The sequence below is a fragment of the Guillardia theta genome (assembly GCF_000315625.1).
Source record: "Guillardia theta CCMP2712 unplaced genomic scaffold GUITHscaffold_13, whole genome shotgun sequence".
Taxonomy (NCBI): Eukaryota; class Cryptophyceae; order Pyrenomonadales; family Geminigeraceae; genus Guillardia; species Guillardia theta.
Genome location: NW_005434661.1, coordinates 729,605 through 746,902, shown reverse-complemented (window position 1 = coordinate 746,902; position 17,298 = coordinate 729,605). Strand labels below are relative to the sequence as shown.

At 52.7% G+C, this 17,298-nt stretch overlaps 6 protein-coding genes across 6 annotated transcripts; 3 read left to right on the top strand and 3 right to left on the bottom strand.

Annotated features, from left to right (window-relative positions):
* Positions 1-312: 312 nt before the first annotated feature.
* Positions 313-1,212, bottom strand: GUITHDRAFT_151116 (hypothetical protein). Its single transcript, XM_005837857.1, has one exon. It carries the CDS (start codon positions 1,202-1,204, stop codon positions 452-454), a length of 753 nt encoding a protein of 250 aa, XP_005837914.1. The 5' UTR covers positions 1,205-1,212; the 3' UTR covers positions 313-451.
* A 1,013-nt stretch (positions 1,213-2,225) lies between these two features.
* GUITHDRAFT_54105 (hypothetical protein) lies at positions 2,226-2,582 on the top strand (the record flags this gene model as incomplete). The annotated part of the gene is made up of 1 exon (XM_005837856.1): positions 2,226-2,582. A coding segment is annotated over one exon (357 nt), but the record flags the coding sequence as incomplete, so codon positions are not given.
* Positions 2,583-4,425: 1,843 nt separating this feature from the next.
* Positions 4,426-7,012, top strand: GUITHDRAFT_103514 (hypothetical protein; the record flags this gene model as incomplete). Its single annotated transcript, XM_005837855.1, has 9 exons — positions 4,426-5,739; positions 5,789-5,874; positions 5,928-6,006; positions 6,201-6,248; positions 6,296-6,382; positions 6,436-6,531; positions 6,580-6,614; positions 6,686-6,793; positions 6,847-7,012. The coding sequence occupies 9 exons, from the start codon at positions 4,426-4,428 to the stop codon at positions 7,010-7,012; spliced, it is 2,019 nt and encodes a 672-aa protein (XP_005837912.1).
* A 22-nt stretch (positions 7,013-7,034) lies between these two features.
* Positions 7,035-7,806, bottom strand: GUITHDRAFT_151115 (hypothetical protein). Its single transcript, XM_005837854.1, has one exon. It carries the CDS (start codon positions 7,788-7,790, stop codon positions 7,275-7,277), a length of 516 nt encoding a protein of 171 aa, XP_005837911.1. The 5' UTR covers positions 7,791-7,806; the 3' UTR covers positions 7,035-7,274.
* A 1,389-nt stretch (positions 7,807-9,195) lies between these two features.
* GUITHDRAFT_135010 (hypothetical protein) lies at positions 9,196-12,342 on the bottom strand (the record flags this gene model as incomplete). Its single annotated transcript, XM_005837853.1, has 6 exons — positions 9,196-10,023; positions 10,623-10,694; positions 10,755-10,847; positions 10,925-11,071; positions 11,225-11,953; positions 12,043-12,342. 6 exons carry the CDS (start codon positions 12,340-12,342, stop codon positions 9,196-9,198), a joined length of 2,169 nt encoding a protein of 722 aa, XP_005837910.1.
* Positions 12,343-12,478: 136 nt separating this feature from the next.
* On the top strand, positions 12,479-15,714 carry GUITHDRAFT_161749 (hypothetical protein; the record flags this gene model as incomplete). Its single annotated transcript, XM_005837852.1, has 21 exons — positions 12,479-12,508; positions 12,933-12,994; positions 13,064-13,157; positions 13,207-13,241; positions 13,293-13,353; positions 13,469-13,505; positions 13,551-13,630; positions 13,685-13,780; positions 13,824-13,904; positions 13,967-14,038; positions 14,106-14,142; positions 14,193-14,231; positions 14,284-14,352; positions 14,405-14,498; positions 14,854-14,937; positions 14,989-15,045; positions 15,109-15,130; positions 15,298-15,372; positions 15,397-15,495; positions 15,548-15,591; positions 15,660-15,714. The coding sequence occupies exons 1-21, from the start codon at positions 12,494-12,496 to the stop codon at positions 15,712-15,714; spliced, it is 1,308 nt and encodes a 435-aa protein (XP_005837909.1). The 5' UTR covers positions 12,479-12,493.
* Positions 15,715-17,298: the final 1,584 nt, after the last annotated feature.

Below are 17,298 nucleotides of genomic sequence, written 5' to 3'. Positions count from 1 at the left end.
AATAGACGCTGCTTGTAGCAAGCTATCATGCGTGTCGCTTACCTTCAACGTTTCGTGCCCGATGTTTTGCAGAAAATGTAACAATTTCAGCACCATTGCGTCAGTGAACACTGCATAATTCTGTACAGTTGTCAAGTCGATGTCTTTGAAAGCCCTTCGACAACGTGAACAGGCTTTGATGCAGTGTCGAATGCTTTCCAGAGTTACGAAGATATGAATGTTTCCAGAGTTACGAAGCGTAGTGTTGATTCAGAGATCAGCCTCGGACAGTGACAGGAGAATCACTTACAAACAAGAGGGTGAAGAAAGAGAGATGACTAGAATGTGTATTTGCAATAAAATGTCATAGTAATTCTAGGTTCAAACATGTTTACTGAAGTATGATTGCTTCAACAGATTCAATTCCAGGTACTCAGCACCACTGAAATATTGAAATGAGTGGAGTGTCCAATTAGATAAGCTCAACACCCATCACCCTGATAGATCTTCGCTCGTTTCCTTTCGCAAAACCATATTGCTCAAGAGATCCTTGACCAAAGACTTTCGAAACTTTGAAACACTCTAGATCCTTACGGAGCACGATGAAACAAATTTCTATTCGTTGAACCGGAAATCCTACTAAAACAAGATTGTCAATGAGTTCCTTGAAATATTGTAGTTTCAGATCATGATCTTTTGCTGCGGTTACTTGTACAAACCGTACTAATTTCCTGCTTCTACTAAGAAACACCCCATCATATCCTGGATGGTTGAAATCAGGTGGTCGCACCCAAAAGTCGCAGCTCTGACTCTCCACCACTCCTTTCGTAAGAGGTATCAAGCAAGTCACGACAGGGGCAGCCTGCCAAGCTTCTTGCGCGTCTTCACCTCGCACGTGCAATGCCAAACCTTGGTGATGTACCACCATGAAGAACAAATCTTCAAGCATGAGTCCTTTGGCAACTGGATGATGCAATGTGCAGAAATGCACCAAAGACCGTGTAAATTGTTCACACCCTGTTTGAATGCAAATCTTCTCTGTAAGATACCTGCTTAAGAATACAGTATATTCTGACTTGTCTTGATCCTTGTATATCGAAAAGAGTCGATTGATTGCAGCCCCACTGTACTGCCCTATCTTTGTGGAGAGAGTTTCAAGAAACCCCACGTTTTTGACAGTGTTAGAAACGTCGTCGATAATCTGTTGACTACTCATCTGAAACATGTATCTTGATGATCCTCCTGCATAATAATACTTGGACAGTATTCGATCTTCTCGGCTCAGATTGCTCGAAAATGACCGTTGAGCAACCGATCCTCGAGACAAGTTTGCATCTAATTTCCTTTCAACAGAAGAGTAGAACAGGTCGTCCATCACTGCCTCTTTATACTCTTCCAGTCTCCATGACTCAAGGAGAAATACCTCCACGCCCCAAACCTGATCATCTTCCCACTTCACCTTGTACCTGGTCTGCATCGATGAAATCAAGAGCACTCTTCTATTCTCTTTCTTTTTTTCACGCCATCTCATCAACATATGCTGCAACATTTTGTGCGAGTCTTGCACGAAACCATCCAGTACGAATACATGCTGAGAATCATCATCCACACCATTCAGCAGAGCATACAGAAAGTCATCATTTGTCGTCTGCAATTCAGCTTCATATACAGTTTTCCTTGCAGCGATCCACTGAACAGCCTTTGCAGGATAAGGAGAGATATGCATCCAACTCACCCCCCAGACCTCCCTGTCAATGGAGAGTGCGAATGCAAGGCCTGTAAGAGACTTTCCCGTCCCTGGTGCCCCCAACACCCAGCCCAAACTTCCTGCTTGCATGACTCTTTTTTGCATGAAGTCCATCTGCTCCCGAAGTCCCTTTCTGCTGAAAATTCTCATGCCCTTCTCCTTTACATCCTCGTCCTCAAATGCTCGTAACCCAGACTCCTTCCCACTGTCTGCCGATATATCCAAAAACAACTTCGTTTCATCGTACACAAAACGATCCTCCATTGCATCAATCACGGAAGTCGACTTCATTATTTCTCCTGTCTGTAAGCGACCTCCAGCCATATAATTGTGAATCAAGAATTTCTGCTCGAGCTCCTTCTTCTCCACTTTGAGCTGGTGCTCCTTGGTCTCAACCGCACTCTTCTGCTCGCTCTCCTTCGTCTCAAGTTGTGTACTAAGCCTTCGCTTCTGCTCCTGGTCTTTGCAGCTCTTGATCTTCTGCTCGAGCTCCTTCTTCTCAACCGCATACTTCTGCTCGAGCTCCTTCTTCTCAACCGCATACTTCTGCTCGAGCTCCTTCTTCTCAACCGCATACTTCTGCTCGCGCTCCTTCTTCTCAACCGCACTCTTCTGCTCGAGCTCCTTCTTCTCAAGTTGTGTACTAAGCCTTCGCTTCTGCTCCTGGTCTTTGCAGCTCTTGATCTTCTGCTCGAGCTCCTTCTTCTCAACCGCATACTTCTGCTCGCTCTCCTTCTTCTCAACCGCATACTTCTGCTCGAGCTCCTTCTTCTCAACCGCATACTTCTGCTCGAGCTCCTTCTTCTCAACCGCATACTTCTGCTCGCTCTCCTTCTTCTCAAGTTGTGTACTAAGCCTTCGCTTCTGCTCCTGGTCTTTGCAGCTCTTGATCTTCTGCTCGAGCTCCTTCTTCTCAACCGCATACTTCTGCTCGAGCTCCTTCTTCTCAACCGCATACTTCTGCTCGAGCTCCTTCTTCTCAACCGCATTCTTCAGCTCGAGCTCCTTCTTCTCAAGTTGTGTACTAAGCCATCGCTTCTGCTCCTGGTCTTTGCAGCTCTTGATCATATCATGAGTTTGTGAGACAGACTCGAGCAGCAAGCTCACTAAGTCTCTCTTGCTGTCGTCTGGATCCTCGGTCCTTCGGCGCTTCGGCATGTTTTGGTTTGGCTATTATTTTTTAAAGCTTTTTATTGATTGAAAAGAAAAGGCAAACCGCAGCGAAAGCCGCTACTCCAACCACGCAAACTTGAAAAAAAAGGGGGAGTTTTCGGGAAAAAACAAATTGTCCAAAACCTACTGGAATCCATGTACCTGTCCATGTACCGTTTACTGGAAAGGTATGAGGGTGATGATTGGACGGATGAGGGCGATGACATGCTGAATGAGGGCAGCACTGCGGCAAAACAAGACACTTGACGAAATCAAGGCATTATTGCGGAGTTACATCAATTCTTCTGCTAATGAATAGGTATTCCTTTATTGGCTTATCATAGTCAATGCCATCGTAGTACTCTTGACACTACTCTTGACAGTGGAGCCTACCGGCGGCCCAATTTTGTCCGAGCCCGGCCAGTCACGGGAAAACCGTATATCAGACAACCGTACTACTAGTCCCGTCGGCCATGATAACTCGTTTACGAACTTCTGCATCCGTGACCGTGGGGCCAACAGACCAAATTTGCGCACTGAGTCCTTCGTGCTGATAAACGACTCTTCAGCAGCGGTATCGAGCAATGCATTGAGAACTATGGATTTATCCCCGAACCGAAAGGTCACCAACCTTCGCTACCAAAATGTTAGAAAAAACTTCCTACAAGTATCTCTCGATCCAGTGTTGACACACCGTAAGTGATCCCGTCAAGAAACCAAAGAGCAAGCGTGTGAGAGCAATGCACAATCCAACGGCAATTTACTCCAAATCAACGTTCTACGGTTAGAGATGATTGAAAGAAAAGTAAGTAATCTATTTTCAGACAGAAAGTCAGTGAACATATCCTATCACTCTTCTCCTCTTCAGCTGCTGTAGAAGATAAAAACACAAACTTTCACGGTGATCGGTAGCCCTATCTCTTTCAACTGTTGTATACACAACACGGAGATTGTCAACGACACGAGTAAAGTAAGGATGAAGCCAGTGAGTTCACGTCGATGACGGGACCCAGACTTGCAGACGAAGCAAGGGCCAGGCCTAGAATGAAACATCTTGTACGATTCATCTCAACGGTCTCTTAAATGTCAGTGCTTGCAGAAGACCAAGCTCTCAAGGCTAGCTCAGAAGCTGTTCTGGAGGCCGCGGATGGAGGCGTCAACTTGAACGGTTGACAGTGAGAACTCAGGAGAACGGGGTGGGCCCGGACTCAACGCGTCCGGCGCGGGGGGGGGGGGGGGGGGCCTGGGGGGCCGGGGGCCCCCATGCACTCCTTCGCCGCGGCAACGTCAAGTGATCAGCCGGGCTCAGCGGCCCCGGGCTGCTCAGTGCAGCGAGTCACGCGGCCCGGCGGGGCCCCGGCCCGGTGACCCTGGCCGGGCCGAAGAGATTCAACCTTGAACAGCTTTGCGACGGCGCCCGCAGGAGAGCCTGGCAGAGAGGAGGGAGACTACAAGGAGAGGGAGCTCGCTACGTGCTGCATGCCGTGATGACTGCGTGAAAGCATCTTCCTTGCTCGATCCTGGATCTCCCGTTGAAGTGGAGGAGCATGCCGGTGACGGAGGAGGATCTCGCTCAAGAAGGGCGTGCATTGATCGACCAGGGTGACTACAGTCAGGCACGGTCTTCCCTCCTCGTTGCCATCAGTCTTTTCCCTGACAGCGCGAGGATCAACTATGACTTCTGGAAGGCCTGCTGCCTTGCTCGTGATGACGCCCGTGCCAACTCCCTTCTCGGCGATATCTGCCAGAAGGAGGACATGCTGTCGCAATTCTGCGAGCTCATCCTGGTGGACCTACGGCAGTTCGCTGCGGGGAACAAGGATGCAGGGAACTTTGTTCGATCAGGGATCTTGATACCGAGCAAGACAGACGTGGAGGCTCCGTTGGAGAAGTGCCTCTCTCTGCTCTTCGACGGCAAGGAAGAGGCTGACGATGGTTCAACCTGGAACATCCTGTTGAGCCTCGGCAAGTTGACGGACAACAGCACAGCCCTGTGGTGGAGGGCGTGCGAGTTCACCTTTGAGCTCGACACGAGGGCGAGGGGGGAGATGATGGGAGAGGATCCTTTCTCGACGTTCTGCACCGAGTGGTCCAAGTTGCTGGCGGTGGAGTGCGTCGGCAAGGTGATGAAGGGAGAGGTCCTGAAGGAGGAGGAGCTGGTCAAGGTACAACCGTATATAGAGAGATCTGTCCTGCATCACTTTGGGCTGGGCGACTGGGTTGCCATCCGATCCCTGATGGAATCTTTCGTCGGCTGCTGCCCTCCTGAAGCTTTGAAGAATTTCCCGCTCCGCAATGCCCCGGCCCCAAGGGCGGCCACAGGGGGGCCAGGAAAGCATCCAAACCAGCATCTGGCCAGCTCGAGATTGGTCTCCTCCTCCATAACCAACGCAGTCTGCCAGAGTCTGAGCTCCAAGTCAGGTCTAGGGGACTTGCACCCGGTCGTGGGGTACCTATGCTTGCTCGGCTCGTATCTGGTGGACCTGTTGAGGTACTCCCTCTTCTGTAGGTACGGCAGCGAAGATACAGTGAGCCTGAATGCTACCTGCTCGTCCGTCTCAGAAGCTCAGGAGGTTGCGGACAACAGCCATGAAGGAGCATCCGTGCTCTCGGGATGGTTCTACCTGACCCCCGGCGAAACCCCGCGGGAGTCCGCGGACAAGGAGAAGGAGGGAGTGCATGATTCCGCTGAGCCCTCCGCCCTCGGGAAGAGAGGGCGAGCGGGGGCAGAAGAAGGATTCACTTCTGCTGTTACCACAGCGGGAGCCAACGGATGGAGGAAAGATATTCAGATGTCCCTCTCACGACAGTTGAAGACGCTCTCCTCAATCTGGGAAGCCTTCATGGATCCGGCCATTCAGGTACCTCGACTGTGTCGTGCTGTATCTGGCTCATTCTAATCTCCCTAAGAACCTCGCAAGCGATCATGTGAAGATGCAGAGTCAGTGGGGGGTTGCGTTCTCGCAGCTGAATGACGTCATGATGCACATCGCATGGTCAGTTGATCATAGCCGTCACATTGTTTCCTGTTGACATCTCTATTGTACAGGCACAGGAATGATAAGAAGGACGTCGAAGATAGGTTGACGAAAATGTGCGCATTCTCCTCGCTTTCTCCCATCGAAAAAGTGAGTTTTGCTCAAATTGTTCTTGCGCGGTACAAAGAAACACGATTTGATTTTGATGCTGCTAAAGGCGAGGACTAAACTTCAAAAGATGGTTTTCACTGAATCATCGAGTAGCATGAAGCTGGAAGGAAGTTTGTCGGATTCTGTGCACATTGACTCCTAATCTCATCTTCTCCCTGATCCTTGTCTGTCAGTTGAGGGAAATATTGCAAGAAACGGTTTCCAGTGGCCACGCCAACAAGGTGAGAGGAGCGACGTAGATGAGATCTCGTTCTTATCTGCTTCGCAGCTACAATGGTATGAGAACGAAGACTACAACGACATCTTCACCGTGCATGGGATCAAGGACAGATACACATTCCAACACTTCCCCCTGGTAACTCCTCGCGACCACCAGCCTGTGCTTGTCTGACCTGTTGGCTCTTGAAGACCTGGAGTGAGATTCTACTTCATGCCATCATATGCTGCGAGCAACAAGTGGTTCCCAAGAGCCTAGCGGCTGAATACCTCCTCCTCCTTGCTCAGGTCCTCCTTGACTGTTGCTCATTCAGAGCTGACGTGCGGGGAGCACAGGTCAGATGGCCGAGGCTGGCGGAGATGGCGGAGAGGTGGGAGAGGAGGAGGATAGAAGAGGTGGATGTGAGGAAGGATCATCTGATGTCCTCTCTGCCATGTGCAGGTTTCTGCAGGCAGACATGGTCGATGTGCACTCGCTGGCTTCCAAGGAGACGCTGACACTCGTCTACAACGTGGAGCTGTTGGAGCTCTTGTTCAACGTGCTCACACGGTATGATGGTTGACATGGGAGGAGGGAGGGAAAGTGACAGGAGAGATTCTCAGAGAGAAGGCAAGAGGAAGCAACGAGAAGAAGATAGCAAACACGCGGCAGCTTCTAGAGAAGCAGATGAGCGGCTTGGGAAAGGAGTCAGCTGGGACGTTCACCGTGTCAACCATGCTCGAGAAGCTCCTCGCTCTCAACGGGAGGAGGGAGGTCAGAGAGGAGTGAGCAGAGATGAACCAATGAAACAATTTAATGAGAGTTTTCTTCTTCGAAGCAACAAGCCCCTGATGAGATGCCAACCTGGTTGAATGCCCCTTGCATGTTCATGTCGCATGTCCAAGGAAGTGGTCAGTCATGCTCCAAAAACTTGCTTCCTCATCCTGAACGATAGCCCTTTCTCCATAAAAAAACATCAGCAGAAAGCGCAACTTGCGAGAATGTGCATTCCCAAGTGTGTTCCCATGCCATAACACAAATAGACTATGAATTACTTGTTAGAAGCAAGCGCTTCTGTGAGAGTTGTATACACGTCAACTGCTATCTGTGCCTTTGCCTTCTCAACCTCATCTGTTGCTGAGCTAAGAGCATTTTCGGCCTCGCTCTTGCCAGAGGACACGGCCGACGGATCCAGTTCATCGAGCTGTACAATCTCCACCCCGCACACATCCAGGGTGGAGTTAGCGTGCACAAAAGCGAAGCCGCTGCTAAGGAAGTACTTCTTCACGTCTCCAGACGCGACGGTAACCTCAACCATGCCAGGACGGAGCTCAGCGATGGTGGGAACGTGCCCTGGCAGGACGCCGAACATACCGTCGGCCCCTGGGACGATGACCTGGTCGACCTCGGCCTTGTTGAAGATGGCCTTGTGAGGAGCAAGGAGGTTGAAGGTGAGCTTGGTGGGGATGGGTCCTCCCTTGGCTGCTGCGTCATCGGCGAGGCCGCGGCTTGGGGGGCGGAAGCCGCGAGGAACGCGAACTGCGAGGCGGCGAGCGGCGCGGAGCATGTGGGTAGAGGACAACGGACCCCCACCCCTTTGCTATCCAGGAGGCTCGAGATGGTAGGGTGATGGTCAAGATCGAGTTACAAACTGGGGGTCAGGGGTTGCCATGTCTGGTACGGAGCATTAGTTTGATAGGGGTAGGGGTAGTCCTCGTGGCAAAATTGGGGTGGGTTTGTTATTTTGGGGGGTTGGGGAAGGAATTGGAGGGGTAGGGTCATGGGGGTAAAGGCATTGGAAATCAGGAGGTGGGGGTATATCTAGAAACCTCTACACCTACAATTCACAGGGGTGGGGTAGTGAATGATTCAAAGATAACAACACCCATTTCCAATATTTGAAATATCAGAACAACATTCAAAGAAAAATTCAAATATTTTCAGGAAAATATTGAGAATTTAATTCTATCCAATCGATCGAAGACCGCCACCGACAAATCAAATGAAGTGACCTTGCCGTTACAAATAAGACAAACCGTTAGAACTCGTTGAAACGGTATTCATCCACTCTCTTTCATCACGGTGATGCTGTGACGGCTCCTCGATGGCTGGTCGCTTCGCTCCTGTTGTGTTTCATGGCAGGTGATGAGGATCGACTCGAGCGATCTTGATGTAAAGAGGAGAGGAGGATGCTGAACAGTTCGGTCAGGAACGCTCTACACAACCGGGGAGAGAAAGCAGGGGAATGTGCTTTACCAGACGGCTCCACGCAATGTCATCCTGGGCTCATACCAAGTTCGATAGAATCCATTTCTTCTGATGTTGCTCTGACTCTCTCGAAAGCTTCCAGGTAGAATAGTTTACGTGCCGCAACAGCGTCAACACAACCTTATCCATCTGACACAGGTAGTATGTGATGTGCAACCTGAACCTAGCGCTTAGTTCCTTTTCTACAGATCATTCCTCTCACCCCACCATGGTCTGTCACCCCCAACAGTGTGGGCCAGTCAGACGACCCCAATGAGGTTCGCAAGTGCCTTCGAGGGCCCCAGCATCACGATAACGAGCCGGGTGTGGCAGGGTCAGGACCGGAATGTATTCGGAGGGGATTATCACTTTCCTGACTATCTGAGAAGCCCGAGGATGGGGCGTCAGGTTTGCCGCATGCCAACAGCGAGAAGTTTGTGATGACTTGCTCTAGGAGTATCCAATCGCCTTGCAGCCGCTCCGACGCCCTTATAATTCATGACAAGGCGCTGGATGCTGCCCTCGATCTTGGCAGACATACAAGGTATAGATGGATATTGACATGCTCAATTTTCTCTTGTCAGTGTTCATCTCCTATTTCTTGCCCACTGTATATTAAACGAGAAGAATGAGAGAACGAGAGGGGCAAGTAACAATTACAGTTACATCAAATTGTCTCTTTTCGTCGCACAACAGCGGAAAGAGCTCTTTCAGTTCATGAGAACTCACGCGTGAGCTGTTTGCTGTGTTCTGAGGCCATGGATCACTGGAAGAGGAGTCTCTGATACGCTGAACTGGTTGTCAAACAAGGACAAGAGCTGCCGATGCCGCAAAGGAAGTCTTGAGTTCTTCACCGCAAGCTCCGGCCACCGAGGAAAGTTCACCACCATGACAGTTTGGCTGGCTGCTTGCTTCGCTTCGTGATCAGCCCTTGCAGTAGGAAGGTTGGGGAACTCCTCCTCCCCTGGCGACTCATCCGATGGAGCTGCTGTATCATGGGGGGAGTCGTAGCCCTGTGGCTGACCCAGCAGCTTCCTGCCTTCAACCTGGAGGGCAGGCCGAGGCTGCTCCCTCCCCCCGACCCGGGTGAGCTCGTAATGCCGCGCCTGGCTAGTTATCCTGCTCATCTCCAGCTGGAACTTGTTGGCCTTCTCGAGGTACCTTGCGACTCTCGTGTTGTAGTAGGACCGGAGGTGCGCGTACTTGGAGGGAAGGCTGCTGTACTGACCGTGGTCCAACCAAAGGCTCCTGTTGTCCACATAGTTTGCGATCATGAAGCTGTTTAGCTCGGCACTCTCGGAGAGGTCCACGTCATGGTCGCCCTCCTTCTTGTGGAGGAGGTGGGGCAGTCTCTTGCCAGTGGTAGACCTGTCGTAGGCCTCCCTCAGCAGGTCTTCTGTCGGGCTAGTCGCTCGGGACTGGGGCGAGGTGTCTGCGGGGAGGGGGACGGGGAGGAAGTGGAACGCTCCCTCGTGCCTCGGGCTCCTCTTTTGGATCTTGGGGGAGTTGCGGAGGAAGAATCTGTCGGCTGTTGGGCTGCTAGACCTTGATGGCTGCATGCTGTGAGTGGGGTGTGTAGGGGTGGGGGGGTGGGGGGTGAGGGTTGCAGGGGGGAGAAGGGAAGGAGGATCAGGTGTCAGCAAGTGCAGGTCACAGAGAACGTTCAATGAGTTGGCAGAACAGGATAACGATGAAGTGGAAAGTATGGGTGGTAGAGGTGGAGGTGGAGGTGGAGGTGGTGGAGAAGGTTGTGCAAGGAAGGTGGAGCAGGAGCAGAGGCAGGAGCAGAGGCAGGAGCAGGCGGGACGGTGGACTGGCGCGTGCGCGGGTCGCGGGGGACAAAGGGGGTCAGACAGCAGTTTTTTGTCAAATTGAAAGCACGTCATGCCTGAAAAATGGTAAAGAGATTTTTGGCCCGAAAAATGGTCGGGGAACTGTATCGAGTATCGAGTCAGGAAGTGAAGTGAGAGTGGAGGAAGGAGGGAGAACAGAGAGGGAGGAGCAGGGAGAGACAGAGGGAGGAAGGAGTGAGAGGGAGGAGGGAGGGAGCAGGTGTACAGTCACGGAGCAGGTGTACAATCGACCACTGAGCGGCGCGGCATGGTGAGGGGATAGAGCTTCATTAGCCGAACAATTCTAGTCGTCCCATGACGTAAGACGAGAGCGAGTCCAAGGCAGCCTCATCCTCCTGGGAAGCTTCTCTGAAGTCGGAGGGGATGGAAACCTGCAGCAGGTCAGACAAGGCTCTTCCTCCTGCTCCTCCTCTCTGTCGTACCTCACAGACCTTCTCGCGCGACCTGTGCCCGGCCACGATCTTCACACATCCTCGCTTCACGTTGAAGAGACTGGCAATGAAGGCCACGACCTCCTCGTTTGCCTGCCATGATGTATCAGGCAAGCATCCCCCCCACCCCCCCCCCGCCTTCCCCTCTCAAACTTCCTCCTTTTCCTCACCTCTCCATCCCTGGGAGGGGCAGCTATCTGAACGTCGATGAACCCTGCCCTCCTCGTCCTGATGTCTTCAGCGTTGGTGATCCTCGTCACCTTCGCCCCTGGCTTCACATGCAGTGCTGTCTGCACGCTCCTCTCCTTCCCGCTCTCCTTCCATCGGATCAGATCCGTCAGCCCCTCCAAGCTCAGCGTCCCCATGCCATCCGCAACCCCTTCGTCGTCCTCAGCACAGTTGAACGCCTGCTGCTGCTGCTGCTGCTGCTGCTGCTGCTGCTGCTGCTGCTGTCCCCGAGCGTTCCTGACCGAGTTCGAGGGCTGGCCCGCAGAGTTCAAGGCCTTGAAGTCGTCGTAGGTAGCGACATGGATGCTGTAGCGGGACTGCAGGTTCTTGCAGGCCTTCATGGCCTTGTCCATCGACGAGAACCACACGAAGGCTCGAGGGTACAACGACTGGCTGCTGCTCTGACTCGTGAGTCTGCAGTCAGAGGCCCCGAAAGGAGACATGAAATGCCGCAAGACTTTCACACTGTCCCCGTCGTAGTTCTCGATAACCACCACCGGCTGCTGCACGAAGGCAGTCCTCTCCAGCTCCTCGCGCTCAAGCTTCTCCGCATTCTTCCTTATCTCTGCCCTCCTCTCCTGCTCGAGCCTCTCCCTCTCGGCATTCAGCTGCTCTTCTCGCCGCTGCTCCTGATACTCGACGTACAGCTTGTCGATTCGCTCCCGCAACATCTTCGTCCTCTCCTCACTGATCTCGGTCCTGCACACGGGACAAACAGCCTCCCCTGTCAGGCATCCTTGCGCTGGCATCTCAGCCTTCCCGTCCAATTCCAGCTTCTCGAACGTCTTGACGTACTGGTCGTGTACCCACCTCGCCGCGCACTCCACGTGGAAAGAGTGGCCGCAGACTGTAAGAAAGAACTGCTCGTCCTCGTCGAACGGGCACATGCAGATGGTGCAGTCATCCGAAGGAACATTCTTCTCATTCACAAAGTCCTTCGCCAGTTGCACGAGCTGGAACACGCAGGTCGCCTGTCGAGTCAAGTCACATCCCAGCCATGGCAGGTCCAGCGAGGACACGGATCTCTCCGCATGGAGGCATCGCACGATCAGTATCATACCTTATCGCTGAGCAGCTCCTGGCACAGATCATCCATCTTCATCCTGAGCTCGCTCACGTCCGATTCTGTCAGACCTGCTGCGTCCTCCACCTCTCCTCTCGCGCCAGCGTCCTCCGGGTACCCTAGGGGGAGGTGAACCCTCAGGGACAGTGACGCGTACACCATGGCGGCATCTCCAGCCACATCCGGCATGATCTTCAACCTGATCCACCTGTCCTCACCCTCTCCTCCTCCTACTCCTTCCACCTCGTCTGCATAGACAGAGTTCACCGCCTCCAACTCCTCCTCCACCGCCGCCATTGGCGCGAATTTCACTGAACACTCCTTTTCGAAATATGCCTTGCATTAAATTTACAATTAAATCCAACATATTTCATTGATGATAGAGGGGAATGTGCAATAAAATATAAATATTTAATAAATCTATTTGAGTTTCGATTTCGGGAACACCATGGGCGCAGAGGCGGTACTCAATGCTTGTTCTCCTCGCAACAACCGCTCCCTCCTCTCTCCTCTCTCCTCTCTCCTCTCTCCTCTCTCCTCTCTCCTCTTCCTCCTCCTCCCTCTGACTCTGCCTCTACTCTTGATTTGCCATCCTCTCCTCTTTCTTCTCGTTCGGTCTGGTGTCGCTCCAACCCCTTGCCTGTGCTGTGCACTTTGTTCCTGTATACTTGTTGTATCTCTGCTCTACACTCTACCTTTCCCTGTCCTCTCATGTCCTCCCTTCATTCCATCCCTTCCCGTCGACTGTCATCATTTCCTCTCCCTCGGTCCTTCTCCTTCTCTCCTTCTCTCTGCCTTCCCGACTTTGTTGCATTGCTTCCTCCTGGCTGGGCGTCGGATCTTCGTCATCCATGGCACGTAAAAGCGGGATAACTTGTTCTTCCTAGTCTGTGATACAGAAGGACTTCGATCGGATAGCTGGGGAGGAGGCTGTGGACTTTGACGACGAGTAAGATTTCTCCTGCCATAATCCTGCCATCCCACCTTTGCCACGTTTGAACCTCATCCAACACTTCAGGATCTGGGGGAGAATTTGTGATGGAGAGATTGAGATGCCGCGCAAGAATGTGAAAGACTGGCTGGAGCGAACAGCAGCGTCATGGACGATGCGGGTAGGAGGAGTGAGCACAACTCTTGGACCAACACACTCATCCTGTCCAGCAGTTCTCGGAGAACAGGAATTCAGGGAACTACTGGTACGTTGTCAGCGCAGGTGATGAGCGGGATGGCTTCTCAACTGGTAACAGGCAGCTTCTTCGCCACCTGATACACATGCTAGCTCTCTGCACAAGCGGGAATCATAAGATGGTACGTTCCCATGGTGGGAGCGGGTGAGGGAGAGGCGGACAAGGAGGAGGAGGGTGGGGGGGGGGGGGGGGGGGAGGAGGAGGAGGAAGAAAGAAGTTTGAGCCGCAGCCCGCAGGTGAGCGAGAAGGACGTGCAACGAGCATTGAACCTCGGTGAGGAGCGGAGGGTGAGAGCTTGTCCTGTGACGCAGCTCGTAGTCGTCATGGTCCGTTACACGATCAAGACCCACGTCCAGGAGCTGACGCCCGAGAGTCTCCTGGAGCTCTACGGCAGCCATGTGGGTCGGTGGGGTAAGGAGCCGGGCTCCTGCTGAACCCTCTCCTGCCGGCAGGTCCCGGCATGGCACAAAGAGACGAGCAGGACGGAGTCGCTGCTGCAGGCGTTCTGTGATGCCGTTGCCCTCCTTCTCATGTCGCAAGTGCGGGAGGTGAGACCCCCTGACTTTGCGGGAGGTTCTGAGCTGCTCCCAGGCGCACACCTACTACACCTACTCCCTCCACTTCGAGTGTGCTGGGCTGCTGCTGGAGATGTCGGCCACGCAGATGACGCAGGTGAGGAGGAGGAGGAGGAGGAGGAGGGAAGGTTTGAGGCGTGTTTTGAGCTGGGAACACAGGCGCTGGGGGCTCCTTGCAATCCGTTCCTGGACCATTTGATGTCGAGACGCGAATATGCCCGTCCGTTCATGGTTGGTGGCATTTTTGAACTTACACGCCTCGATGCACAGAAGAGGTCGTGACTTGTTCTGTTTGCAGTTTGCGATGTTCAAGACATGGATAGAACAACAAGCAGGTGCCTCGAGAAGAATGTCCGTTGCTGAGTCTCTTACCTTGTCATGTCAGCTCCTGTTGCTCCTGCAATCAAGCCATACAACCTCTTCGGTCAGTTGCCATGGAGGTGGCGCTGACCAAGGCGTTGCTGACGTCGGTGAAGGTTCCGTCTCCCTCTCCTCCACTTCAAAGCATCCTCCCTGGCAGATCCCGCTTCTGTTAGCAGACTCTCGTGCGTTGCTTGCTGCCTGCTCGCTGCGCTGCTCGTGATTTGGGCGCCTCAGGACAACCGCCGTTGAGCCAACTCTCCGAGAAGTGCTCTTTGCTCATCCTCATCTTCGTGAACTTCTCCCATCCCACGCTGGAAAATCCGTTCAGGTGAATTGGAGCGACGGAGGGAGGAGAGGGCGAGAGAAGGAGGAGAGGAGACTAGAGGAGGAGAGAGCGAGGAGAGAAAGAGGAGAGGAGACTAGAGGAGGAGAGAGCGAGGAGAGAAAGAGGAGAGGAGACTAGAGGAGGAGAGAGCGAGGAGAGTAGGAGGAGGGGAGACTAGAGGAGGAGTGCAGGAGAGGAGTGGGTGAGAGAGGAGATGGTGAACACGAGAAGCGAGGAAGCGAGAAGGGTGCATGAGGGTGAGTAGGGAAGGGGTGGGGGTGGAGGGATGCTGAAGTGAGGATGGAGCATTCAACGTGACGCCATGCTGCTCCTCACCTGAAATGAGTGCGACGTGCAGAGCGGAACTGCAGCAGATGCATGACAGCGACCCGGAACTAGTGGAGGAGGGGAGGGGGGAGAGCTCGCATGTGATGCTGCTGAGGTAGACGCGCTAGCTGCATGCTGCTGTGAGCATGACGTGGGTGAACTGCAGCCATGATGATCAGTGCGTGCATGTTCCTTTCAGCAAGCTGCACGACGCCTTTGCAAAGTGAGAATCTTTGATGGGTGTGCTGAGAACGTGATGGGTTTTGATGCCTCGGGCGCCAAACAGAACTCTGGTCGACGATCGTACGGTGAGTGACAGAGATGATGAGTCACTTGGAGGAGGAGGAGGAGGAGGAGGAGGAGGAGGAGGAGGAGAAGGAGGAGGAGGAGGAGGAGGAGGAGAAGGAAGAGAAAGAGAATGAATGATGGAGATATGGAGATGATGATGATGAAGACGTTGATGAATATTTGTCAGGTTTTGCTATTCTACTACACGATTTATCACAATCATCGCTTCTTGAATTATGTTCTTGCCAAGTCAGAGCCCCAGGTACGATTTGAAACCTTTTTGCAGCGAGTCACGAGGATCGAGAAGCGTCTTGACACCGATGGCTGCGACAGGCTGTCATTGTACCCCTGCTCAAACTTGCGTACGAGGCAAGAAACAAAACCCGTAAGTGTGCGAGCTGTGATTTCAAGGAATGAAAACCCTGTTTGTTCTGCAGCCGAATTGCAATTACATGTTGCTCGTCATATTCCTCATCTTAAGGTAGTTGTTCATTCCTTGCCTATCATTTTTGCACACATAATGTTTGGTTTTCTCACATGTTCTACCAGCAATGACGCGATCTACTCGTCCAACATTCATTCACCCGACTGCATGATGGTTTGAGTGACAGCAAGTGAAGCAACTGTTTCCTTATCATCTTCACTCTCACAGCACAATGTTGCTTGGTTCAAAGACCGCGTGCTAGCAAACATTACAATAGGTCAGCTCCGAATACTCCCCTCGCCTCCCCTCCCTTCTCCCCTGTCCTCCTTTTCCTCCCTTCTCCACACCTTCCCTCCCCTATCATCCTCTGTCCTATCCTCTCCTCTCCTCTCCTCTCCTCTCCTCTCCTCTCCTCTCCTCTCCTCTCCTCTCCTCTCCTCTCCTCTCCTCTCCTCTCCTCTCCTCTCCTGTCCTCTCCTCTCCTCTCCTCCCTCCCCTCTCCTCTTCCTCTTCGAAGTACCCCTCCTGCTCATTTTCCTCCTCTCCTCCCGCCTTCTTCTCCTCCATTCTCTCCTCTCCTCCTACCTTCTCCTCCCTTCTTTTCCTCTGTTCCCCTTCCCTCTTCTCCCCTCCCTGCCTCCTCTCCCTCCCATCTTCCTCCTCTCCTCTCCCTCCCCCTGTTGCATCACCTTCAGTTCTCAATCCTCTCCCGCCTTGTCTTGCATCTCATTTGTCTTGGCTCAGATCCTCTGCAAGCGAAGTGAATACCTCTCCAAGTACATAGAGAAGAAGCCGCAGACAAACGGTCTTCCGCCCTGCCCCCTTGTCGTCTCCCTACGACTACCTCCTCCTCCTCTTCACTCCCCTTCCCTTCCACTTCATCTCCCTCCCTTTCACTTCCTCTCTCTCCTCTCCTTCCCTCCTCTCCTCTCTTTTCCTCTCCTCTCCTCTCCTTTCCTCTCCTCTCCTCCTTCTCCTCCCCTCCACTCTCTTCCCCTCTTCTTGCTCTCCTTGTCTTTCCCTCTCCTCTAACTTCCTCTCAACAGCAAAGAATGGCAACTTGCAGGCCAAACTTTCAGTCTGTCAGGAGATGAAAACTTCATGTCTGGAGGTTTATCTCTTCACCTCCTCTCATCGAACTGATATGCTCTACTAGATCATCAACTCCGCACTGACTTACGCGCTCCCCCGCAACCCTCACATCATATACGCCCTCATTCACAAGCAAGAATGCTTCTCAGAAAATACCTCTCCTCCTCCTCCTCCTCCTCCTCCTTCTCCTTCTCCTCCTCCTTCAACACTTCCTTCTGCTTGTTTCCTCTGCTTCCTGCTCCTATCCCCGCGCGATTCGCCCTCCTCCATCCCCTCCCCTCTTGCTCCTCCTCTCAAAGTTCTCCTTGTGTCCTTCCCCCACCTTCTCTCCCTCCTCTCCTCCTGATTCTCTTCTTCTCTCAGATTTCGGGGGCAAAACAACAACCTTGAAATGACAGACAACCTTGACACTGTCATCTCCTTCTACTCCAAGAAGGTGAAAGACTCCCTCCCTCCTCCTCCCTCCTCATCTCCCTTCCTCCTACCATGTGTCTCACCTGATCCCTTGGTAGTTTTTTTTCTACTTGCTGTCGCATCTCCTCCCTTTCACCTCCTCTCTTCATCGTCCTGTCTCTTCTTCTCGTATCCTCGCCGTGGTCTCCTTCTCAATCTCCTCCCCATTTCCTCACGCACCTCTCCTCGTCTCCTCCACTCGGACCTCAATCTCCTTCT

What these genes read in the sequence shown, in the direction of transcription:
- GUITHDRAFT_151116 (XM_005837857.1), bottom strand. Translation starts at nt 1,204, where the DNA reads ATGTTTCAGATGAGTAGTCAACAGATTATCGACGACGTTTCTAACACT.
- GUITHDRAFT_151115 (XM_005837854.1), bottom strand. Translation starts at nt 7,790, where the DNA reads ATGCTCCGCGCCGCTCGCCGCCTCGCAGTTCGCGTTCCTCGCGGCTTC.